Source organism: Panicum hallii, chromosome 7 (genome assembly GCF_002211085.1).
Source record: "Panicum hallii strain FIL2 chromosome 7, PHallii_v3.1, whole genome shotgun sequence".
NCBI lineage: Eukaryota > Viridiplantae > Streptophyta > Magnoliopsida > Poales > Poaceae > Panicum > Panicum hallii.
Window position 1 is genome coordinate 29,822,899 of NC_038048.1, and position 10,915 is coordinate 29,833,813.

General features: G+C 46.9%; 2 protein-coding genes across 2 annotated transcripts; one reads left to right on the top strand and one right to left on the bottom strand.

Annotated features, from left to right (window-relative positions):
* Positions 1-5,810: 5,810 nt before the first annotated feature.
* Positions 5,811-8,602, bottom strand: LOC112898716. Its single transcript, XM_025966991.1, has one exon. The coding sequence runs from the start codon at positions 8,338-8,340 to the stop codon at positions 6,040-6,042; it is 2,301 nt and encodes a 766-aa protein (XP_025822776.1). The 5' UTR covers positions 8,341-8,602; the 3' UTR covers positions 5,811-6,039.
* Positions 8,603-9,105: 503 nt separating this feature from the next.
* On the top strand, positions 9,106-10,384 carry LOC112900441 (agamous-like MADS-box protein AGL29). Its single transcript, XM_025969302.1, has one exon. The coding sequence runs from the start codon at positions 9,397-9,399 to the stop codon at positions 10,081-10,083; it is 687 nt and encodes a 228-aa protein (XP_025825087.1). The 5' UTR covers positions 9,106-9,396; the 3' UTR covers positions 10,084-10,384.
* The last annotated feature ends 531 nt before the right edge of the window (positions 10,385-10,915 follow it).

The window sequence follows — 10,915 nt, forward strand, 5'->3', positions numbered from 1 at the left end:
CTCATAGCGTGTATGAGATCTTTGTCTCATGTATGCGTAGAGGCGTTAGGCGTGACAAAAGAGCCGAGGTTTCACGGATTAAGGCATGTGCTACCCGAGTAGATTAGCGACCGTTAAGAAGAGACAACGAGCAGAAAGTAGTCATCATGCGACAAAGAGGATGCGCAGTGCGCAAAAGTAGTCGACGAAGTGTAGCTCTGGAGGGTTTCAATGCCCATCGAGAGTCGTACACGGATAAGTAGTCGGCGAAGTGTAGCTCTGGAGGGTTTCATGCCCATCGAGAGATGTACACGGATAAGTAGTCGGCGAAGTGTAGCTCTAGAGGGTTTCAATGCCCATCGAGAGACGTACACAGATAGGTAGTCGATCATGGTGTAGCCCCCGAGGGTTTCATGCCCGTCGAGAGGCGTATCCAAATAGGTAGCCGACCTTGTGAAGAACAAGTCAGAAAAGGTATAAGTCACTTAGCTTGATTCGTGGACGAATGTCGACGAAGCCGTGGAGCTCGCTAACGGAGCTGCGAAGGTTTGTTGATGAAGCTCGACTAATCGGAGTCGATTCCGACTAGTTTCAAGTCAAGACGAGCAGTTGATGTAGTCGTTGCAGTGAGGCTCGCCCTCGACTAGTTTCTAATAGAGACGAGTAGTCGAAGTAGTCATCAGCGGGCCGCCGATCATCCTCGCGAAATCGAAGTGATCGCCGGCGGGCCGCCGAGCCTTCTCACGAAGTCGAAGTAGTCGCCGGCGGGCCGCCGAGCCTCCTCGCGAAGTCAAAGTTGTCAAACTCGTTGCTGCTGCACGCGGACATTGCGGCACAAGCCAAAGTTGAACCGGGTCATCGAGGTCGGCGGCCACGGTGCATCAACGTTGCAGCGCGAGGTGAAGTCGAGCCGAGTAGTCGAGGTCGATGTAGCCATTCGCTGAAGGATCTGATCTCAGACTCGATGAATCGATCCGCCGATGCATATGTATGAAATAGCAATCCGCCACCTTGAGTGGATTGATGTTGATGAAGAGGTCCTTCAAATTCGCCCAATGATCGCGACGATCTGCCCCACGGTGGGCGCCAGCTGTCGGTGTTTTTACCGTCGGCCTACCTAGGGATACCCTAAGGTAGGTGATTATTTGGTGAGGGATCGCCGGATCTGGAACTTGAAGGTGAACTCAAGGACACAAGACACAAATTTAGACAGGCTTGAGCCGCTAGAGTAGCGTAATACCCTACGTCCTGTTTTGGGGTGTTGTATATTGAGCCCTGCGCTTGGGTGTTGAGTTGCCTGTTGGCTGCTCTCTGTTGGTTCTCTGCCTATCTAGGTATCCCTACCCTCCTTTATATATTCCTGGGGATGGGATTCCTAGTAGGATTACAAGGTAGGAGTCCTAGTAGGATTACAAAGTATGAGTCCTAATAGGATTACAGTGGAATCCTAGTAGGAATCAGACTTCTTTTTTCTCATGAGTAGCTTCCTTGTGGTACCCAGGGGATTTATCCCTGACAGGCGCTTCTGTGTTGGTCGTGATCATGTATTTAGGAGGCATTCCCAGAGATGTGTGGACGAAACCAGCTAGGGTGTTGAAGAGGCCTTCATGTGCCGATGATGCCATTACAGGCGAACTAGGAGTGAATACCGGGGTTGTCCGGATCGGAGTTCCCATCAGCTGGCACAACTGAGTTTGAAGCAAATAAGGTGGTATCGGATACCCCCCAGCGCCCAACTGTACTGCATTGGATTGTGGCGGCTGGGTGCCGATTCCCATCATAGCAGTGCTTCCAGCTCTAGCTCCTGCTGCAGCCGATGACTCCGGTTAAAAGTAACACGGTCCTTTGTAACACATCTGCATGTTGCTAGCCATAATTTCCGTGATGGCGTTTTGAACCGAATTCATCAAGACGCTTGACTGGTTGATCATTGCGTGGTGCATGGCTTGATCGAACATCTCTTGAAACTTGGCCGTGTCTTTAGTGACCGTGATCTCTCCAGGCTTTGGAAAGGCGGTCTTCTATGTAACCTCCCCCTTTCTAGTAGAGCTGAAAGACCTGAGGCAGGCTTGCTTGTACTCATCCATCGCCTTCTCCAAAAGTTGTTTCTGGGTGTCATTAAGGTCTTCCATGGTGACATTGATGATGTTGTCCGTGTTCCCTTCGCTAGGCTTGGGGATGCTCATGGTGAGGTTGTTGTTGGGTCACACCAAGCGTGCTAAAAGTGTATTGACGCAAAAAACCAACAATCGGCTTCCGGCGTGACCCCACATGAGGACCTGGGAAATTTGCTTCCTCCAGCGCAAACTCCAAAATAGCTTCGCGTAGGTGCAAGGCGTGCCAGTCAATTTAACCTGCAATTGATAAGGGATAAGACAACGTCAAATACTAGAACGTATCGGCTAATGTTCCGAATCGTTCCCCAATGAGTATCGGCCAAAAGTCCAATACGAATCAATAAACAATCGGCTAGGATCAGCCGATTTTGCGGTGTTAATTTTGCTTGATAGTACTCTACTGGCAAAACTTACATTTAGATCTCATCGGCTATACTTAATATGGCAAATTGAAATAGTAAAATTACGGTAGAAAGCTGATGCATAATCTAAATTCAAGCTGGATAACCGTGATAAAAACTAGACTAAACAAGACTAAGCGAATTAATCTTGCGAAGAAAAGCTAATATCGATAATTGGTGAATAAACATATTGAGAAAGAAGCGATGTGCCATCAATCAAAGATCTAATTTACACGAGAGAACTCGGAACTTACTAGCAAGCCGGAGGTCGAAGCGATGTAGCCCTGCTAACCAGAAGAACTCGTCGAAAGAACAAAAATAGCTACGAAACTTGGGTTTGGCGAAACTGACGACAAAAGAGAATAATGGTTGTATTGATTGTGTGTTTGATTACAAGCCGTGGGCCAATATTTATAGCCTAAACAAAAAGTGCTAGTTGATTACGACACCACATAACGACTCATGCAAAACCTTTACTCCACATGATAACTTGCTGACGTAATCCATCAGCGTCAATCCCAACCCATCGGCTGCGATGCCATATCGGCTGATTTGCTCCTTGCCTTCTATCGGCTATCTGCCTTGCCCCAGCATCGGCCAAAAACGTGCCAAAAAAGGTGTCAATAGGAGGAGTCCCTCCGCTTGTCAGCCTCGATTTGACACAAGACTATGATGTCGGTAGCTTCATACATGGCGTTCTTGACCTTCCTCGTCCATCTCTGCACGCTTTGGTTGGTGATACACCTCCTCTCGGCATCGGCGAGGAAGGCTTTGAGGCTCTCCATATTGTGTTCCAACCTTGTGATCTCACTGGGACACCCAGTATAGTTGGTCATTCGAGCCGCCCGGCACGGCATGGCACAGCACGGCGCGGGCCCGACTCGGCCCGGCCCGATTAATTATTCGTGCCGGGCCGAGCCAGCCCACGTGCCGAGGCTTCAGGCCCGGCACGGCACAAAGGCCTGTTATCCGTGCTGGGCCGGCCCGTGAGCCGGTGTAGCCATTAACCCCTTCTTTAATCCAGAATTGTCTCAAAATTTCAAATTTGATAAGAAATTTATTGAAATCTTAACACATTCTCAAATTCAAACACTTTCATTCACACATACACATTCAAACATACATATACACACACTACTAAAAAATAATTTGTAGCAACTGGCGCGGGTCAAAAGGTAACCCGCTCCAACAAATAGAGCAAGAAAACTGTAGCATCCGACCCGCCCCTAGAAAAGCATTTTTAGAGGCGGATTACGCCATCACCCGCCCATGCAAAAGGGCATCATGTTTCGGGGCGGGTTATGGCATTACGCGCACCTAAAAATAACATTTCTAGGGGCGGATAACGCCACCACCCGCCCCTGAAAATGGTGGCATTTCTAGGAGCGGGTGATGGCATCACCCGTCCCTAAAAATGTATTTTTAGGGGCGGGTAATGGCATGACCCGCCCCTAAAAATGGTTCCATACAAAAAAATTCATAAATTTTTCATATAATCTCAGATGAAGTCAAACTTTACATCAAAATTGTAAAGAATGACTAGATCTCAAACTTTGTAGCTGATAACTTTTTCATTTAAGGTCATTTAATTGTCCAAAAAGTTATTATGAACCTACATATGGCTATGACTGTATAATATCTCATACAACTCAAGTCATACTTTGAGGTTTCAACAATCTTAACCTTCATATACACTAAAATATACTTGGTATATTTTTTATCTGTAGTTAACAATAATCATAGTGTAGAAGTTTTACTTTTTTGATTTGTTTTGCTATATGTAAAGATTTAAATGAATTTTCGGAATAAAATTGAAAAATATTTTTAGGGGTGGGTAGTGGTGTCACCCGCCCCAAGAAACGATTTATAGGGCGGGTGACGTCAACCGCCCCTACAAATTACTTTTAGAGTTAACATAAAAGAATAACATACCCCAAAGAGTCACAAGTGACTATGTAGTGTGGTGGAGAGGAAGGTACACGCGAAGTTTGAGGTATGCGGTTCGAACATCGGGTGATGCAACTGTGTATATTTCGTCAAAAAAATTATAACTCGATAGCACAGAGGCTTGTGGTGATGATCGGTTCGCTGCAATATTTTTTCTTTTTTATTTTGTTGTTTTCAATTTTTTTATTTTTTTATTTTCTGGAAATTGATTTGTAATGGCAGGTCATGCCGTGATCCGCTCCTAGAAATCAATCATAGGGGCGGGTTCCGCCCCTATAAATTATATTTTTAACTGCGAGTAGGAGTGGGTACCGCACCCGCCCCTAAAAGTATATTTTTATCTGTCTCTGCAAACATTTTTTAGCAGTGATATAGACTCCCGGGCTCCCGGCTCCCGGGCCTTAGCAGGCCTTCCGTGCTCGGGTCAGCCTACGTGCTCGCCCAGCAAGATAAACACCTCTTCTTGTGTCATGTCCGTGGTTAGCTTCTTCACGTAAGGTGCCAAAGCATTCAGGACGGCCGCCATGGATCACGCGTTAGTTCCTGCTAGTAGCAGATCATCCGTGTACAAGCACGTACAGATTATTAAGTAACCGATCGAGAAGCTAGCGGAACGATTAGTTAATTAATAGTTAAACTACTACTAGTTTCCTCAAAAAAAATTAAACTACTACTACTAAGCGATCCATGAATGGAAGCTGTGATTCGACGAACAAACTAATTAAAATACCGCAAGTAGTGGAACGAATTTGCTGATCACCTTAGCTTAGGCTGCTTACACTATTAGAGAAAAGGCCATAAGTACCGGGTAAGAAAACTATTAGTACCGGTTTTGCGACCGGTATTGCACAGCCGAGTCTCGTACATTAATACCGGTACTGAAACGAGGAGGTCATTAGTACCAGTAAAAAAATATTTTAAACCTGAGAGGCGCGCACAAGCGAAATACGCGCATGCGCTTGGTGCGAGGATTCGAACTTGGAACCTCTTACCTCACGCAATCCCTCCTTATTAATTACTATCTTATCTGCACAACACTTGTACTTTAAAGATACTTTTTTTAAGCAACCCGTAAAGGATCCTTTATTACCGAATAATAAAACAAACTGGTACTAAAACTAGGCATTAGTACAACCGGTACTAATGTGGGTGGAGGCACTGGATGGTAACACCAACCAGTACCGATGTGTAGGTTGTTGTACCGGTTGGTGTTACCAACCATACTGAAGGCCCCGTGCCTTTCCATCCTCCCTAAAAATACTGGTAGGCATCAGACCCGCTACTAATGCTAGAGAGTAGTTTATCTTGTTTATATGCATACCTTTATACTCCTTGACTCCATCTCTCGGAATTTGACACGATCTCTCACTGTAAATTGATGCATGATCACCATTTGCAACGTTACAAAACCTCTAGCATGCGTAACACAAAATCTAGGAATCAACACTCCAGACCCAAAAATCTAGGAATCTAGAAAATCCCATGGACTCAAGCAAACAACTAACAAATCAAGCTAATAATAACTGGAGGTTAAAGCACACCATTCAAGCACAGACTCCTTAATCTTCAATAGTATGTCTCGAACTTAACCATCGCTAGCAGGAAGAGATGCCGGTGTGCATGGTCAACACCCAAAGCAAAGTAACCAACTCATCTCCATGCACCAACACATCCTTCACACGCTCCTTGTCGCTTGACACGGCAATGTAGATTATGAGTTCCGTCCACACGTCGGCTAAAACGTTCCACACTGTTTCCAGATTACTACTATTGGCTTCGTTCATTAGCAACTTCCCCAGCTTCGCTCCACTTGTAACAACTTTGTTTTGATCACCCTTGCCTGTAGCTTCTACTTGAATCTCCGTCCAGCCTGTAGTAGTTTCAGTTGTTGTGTCACCACCCCGTATGCTCTCCATGATTTTCTTCACACGTGATCGCCTCGACGAGAAGTAGTAATCCCAACACCCCAGTATGTTCTTCAACTCCTCGCTTATATCCTCAGGAATGAGCTCCAGATTTTCCTGGTTGTCAGGCAATAGCTCCGGGTGAAATAGCACCAGGTAACCACAATATTTGGACAGCCTCATCGCCACCTTCCACGGCGAGGCTTCTTCAGCTCTCCTAGGGGGGCACTCCACCTCCAGCAAGCAGGTAGCAATGTGCCAAGTGAGGGCGACCTCAGCAACACTGTTGCTGTTGCAGGCCCACGAGAGCTGACCAAAAAGGTTGTTCCTTCGCAATGCGGACTTGCCGTTGGTAAGAGGGGTATAGTGGTTGGTACCATGGTCATGTTCCACCATGTATTCCATGATGGATTGTTTCAAATTGTTCGGCACCAGCGCGGTTTTCACCTTCAGAGAGAGTGTGGCTGGCAGTGTTAAGATAGGAGGCCAACTGAGATCCAGCACGGAGAACTGCTTCAAGTGAAGGTTGGTGTTTCTAGTCTTGCTCCGTAGCAGCATCAGAAAACGAAAGGCATGAGTAAAGATGAGGCTCTCACGCCACTGGGGTTTGGTCATGTAGTTGCAAAGCAAGGACACCATGAACCAGTTGGAGAGTAGGAAGATGAAGAACTCCCATATTTCCTCGTAGAAGAAGATGATAAGTAGAATGATGGTGATAAAGAAATCTAATGCTACAAAGACGGCTGAAGGCCATAGAAAACATATACCTACTCGGGAAATACCAGTGTTGAAAATGATGACACTAAAAAGTGAGAATCTCACATCTCCGTTGCCACAGAGAATAATGGCCATGAGGCAAAAGCCAAAGACAGCTACGTGGATAAGAAAGTAGTTCACTAGGAGGAAGAAGGGGCTTGCCAGAACGACAGGAGCGACTGAGTGATTGTACTCACATAGGAAATTGACCTCATCATTCATCACTTGGAACAGTGCCTCCGCCGTGCTTTCACCACTGCCGTGAAGACCTTTCAGGATGAGGTCCCGGCTGTCACGGGCTTCTTCTTCAGCGCTCGTCACTGCTCGCAGGTGCTCAAACCTTCGGCGGAGCAACTTGAACAGAGCAAACGAGAGGCAGAGTCTCCTGAGGCGTTGGTTCTGGTCGAATACGGTGAAGAGACGGTCACTCTCGGCAAGTTCCCATACCTTACCGACAGTGATGATGCTATCACTTGGGGTTATAGCATTCAGTTCGTAGCCATATGCGGTGACCTTCTTCACCAACTTCTCTTCGCCCATGACAATGTACTTGCATCTCTTTAACATCTCGTGTCCACCCTGGATAACTTCTTGGTCTCCCAAGCGTTGATGAGGGTGTTTATGATCTTGTAACATCTGAGCCATGTAGGAGTTAATAAGACCAGGATTCTTGCCATGGGCGTATGAACGCTTCTCGACCTCAGTGAAGACGATTCTTTGCAACAGTCTGGTGACACAAAGGATCCAAAGGATGCTGAACACGACGTTGATGTTGAAGAAGACAAGGCTCCCCAGCCACACAACACGGCCAGCACGCTGGATGGTGCTCGAGTACCCTCGCACACGGATCTCGTCCACCTTCCTGCGGAGGAGCTCGACGAGAAGCATCCATGTTAGGATAAGCCTGGCCCTAGGCGAGAGGCCAGTAACGGTGGAACTTTCCGAGCCCCGGCCCCCTATGTTCTTGGCCTCGGAGAAGAGGTAGGACATGACGGGGAGGAAGAGGGAAAGCACTGAGGAGAGGAAGAGGCGGACTTTGGGGTCGAGGATGGCGCTCACACCAGAGATTCCACTGAAGAGGTTGAGGGTGAAGAAGAGGCCAGTGAGGATGAACATGATCAGGGAGGCGGGAACCGTAGTGAGCTCATTCCTCGTCTCTGTGTAGGATGCTGTGGGGTTGGCAGTGTACAAGGTCAGGAACCATGGGCAATAATTGCTGCTGTTGAGGAAATCCATTGTTCTAAACTGCGTATTAGACTATTACAAGCTTGAAGAGTTTGTCATGGATACTATATATCTAGCTGCTTTGGTCGACTGCTGGCCCCTTGCATACATATATGAGCCAGCACACACAGGCTCATGGCACCGCGTGCAGTGGTTCCTTTGGTTTCATGTGCTGAGATCCATGGATGGATCGATGCGAACCACGAGAGGCCGCAGATCTACAGCGTGTGTGGCATGATGCATGATTAGCTCCACTTGCTGATCATCTTTATCAGTTGTTCTGATTCTGTTGTTGGTATCGATCTATTCCATTTTCCTTTTCTTTACCAAAGGGCGTGCTTTATTTGTTCGTTGCGTGTTTGCACCTAAAGTGTGATAGAGATGTAACTTTACCTTTTCCACGTACACTAACTGATAGAGATGCAATTGTACACCTTTAATTTGGCGATGTGCATGACAGTTTGAAAATTGATGAGATGAGCCCAGCAAAAGTCTCTTCCAAGCTTGGGAACAGGATCAGCTTTGCTAGGGGCTGGTCGCCGAGCAATAATCTCCTCTCTTTTCCTGGATGGATATTCATACCTGAGCAATAATCGCCGAGCCAGCCAGCATGAATGCTGCAGCAGCCGTTTACCTCCAGATAAGAAGCTCCGGAATGGGAATCCCATACACACAGTCGATTTATACACCACTAGTAATATTAAGTTACTTCCTATATTACGAAATTATTAATACCTACTTAAATTACACATATAGTAGTACTAGCTAGCAAGTTAACTCACAGTATTTGTTGGATGCTCACAAGCGACAACTCATGCCATCGAACTCTCATAATCTCACCTCTCCAAGCCACCTAGTAACTAGATAATTCAGTTTAAATTACACCTAAAGAATTAGCTAGCTAGCAACTTAATTCACTAGAATCCTAACAAATGACAACTCATAGCATCAAATACTATTTAACCTCATCTCTCTTATTGCTATATAAAAGTAACCTCCAATGCAATGGTAAGACTACATTTCTACGACGACCAATCGATCGGCAACGTGCATAGGTAACCAGCAGCGATGGCGCCTCCACGCCGGCCGAGCTTGGGGCGGCAGAAAATCGAGATCCGGCGCATTGAGAGCGATGAGGCACGTCAGGTGTGCTTCTCCAAACGCCGCGCAGGGCTTTTCAAGAAGGCCAGCGAGCTCTCCATCCTCTGCAGCGCCGACGTCGCCGCCATCGTCTTCTCCCCCGCCGGCAAGGCCTTCTCCTTCGGCCACCCCTCCGTCGAGTCCATCCTCGACCGCTTCCTCGACAGCTCGCCCGTGGCGGGGCCTGGCCTCTCCTCCGCGGGCGACCGTGCTGTCTCCGAGCTGAACCGCCAGTACGGCGAGCTGCGCGCGCAGCTGGACGCCGAGAAGGCGCGGCAGGAGCGCGCAGACGAGACCATCCGTAAGGAGCGCGCTGCGAGTAGCCAGGCGATGGTGTGGGTCGACGCGGACCTGAGCGCCATGGGCCACGACGACCTGATCGCGTTCTGGGGCGCGCTGATAGGCGTGCAGGCCGCGGTGGCGGCGAGCGCGGACCAGCTGCTGCGTGACGCGCTGCTGGTCGGGCGCAGGGGGCGGCAGCCGGCCCAGCTCACCGGAGGCGCGGCCTTCGACGTTGTTGCGTTCGGCGTTCGCATGCAGCCGCCTCCGGGGTTCGCCGGAGTCGACCTGCAGGGATTCGGAGGACAGGCTACAATCCTCGCCCCCTCCTTCTGAAGTGGTGGAATGCATTTGGTCTCTAGTTATTGGATTCGTCGTCGTGTTTGTGTTAGTTGTATGGTTCTTCTATTATGAATATCGTGATGTATTGTTCTTGCCTTGCTGTGTAGCACATTCATGCTATGTAATGTGACACTTAGGCAGGGGCGTGATTTTGATGTTATCCCATATGCAAATGCTAAATCAGGGATGTGATTAAGGAGTAAGGTACAAATTTTGTAACATAAGGAGTAGCTTATTATTTCTACTCCTATTAGGACATATTCAATTGACTGTATTAATGAGAGGTTCATCACTACCTTAATATAGCATGCCAATTTGGCTTATAAAAATCGTTACACTGCTAAGGAATTTTCTAGGATGTTATTCAAACGAAATAGATATATATAATTGTTACTATAAAGCTGGATATTTCTGTGGGTGTTTCTAGATAAAATATTTTATACATAAATGATATTTTAATTTCTACATAACAATGACAATGTCAGAGTAAATGGATCATATGCCAACTCAAAATCTGAAAAAGAACAGTTTGTCTTGAGTAACAAATTAAGTTGTCTTTGTTATTAGCAATAGACTATTATAATACTTATTGTATAGAAAATGTCTATATTGTATAGAAAATGTCTATAGGGGCAGCTAGTCAGCCTGTCCCTACTTTTCGCTTCTAGAAATAGAGCATTTGCAGGGTAGAGAAAAACTGCCCATTGAAATGCATTTCTAGAGGCGGGCAGGCCACCACCCACCCCTAAAAATGTATTTTCCAATATCAGCAAGAATCAAAATTTAGAGGCCCTTCCCGTCACAAACTTCCAGGGGCGTTCTTTGT

What these genes read in the sequence shown, in the direction of transcription:
- LOC112898716 (XM_025966991.1), bottom strand. Translation starts at nt 8,340, where the DNA reads ATGGATTTCCTCAACAGCAGCAATTATTGCCCATGGTTCCTGACCTTG.
- LOC112900441 (XM_025969302.1), top strand. Translation starts at nt 9,397, where the DNA reads ATGGCGCCTCCACGCCGGCCGAGCTTGGGGCGGCAGAAAATCGAGATC.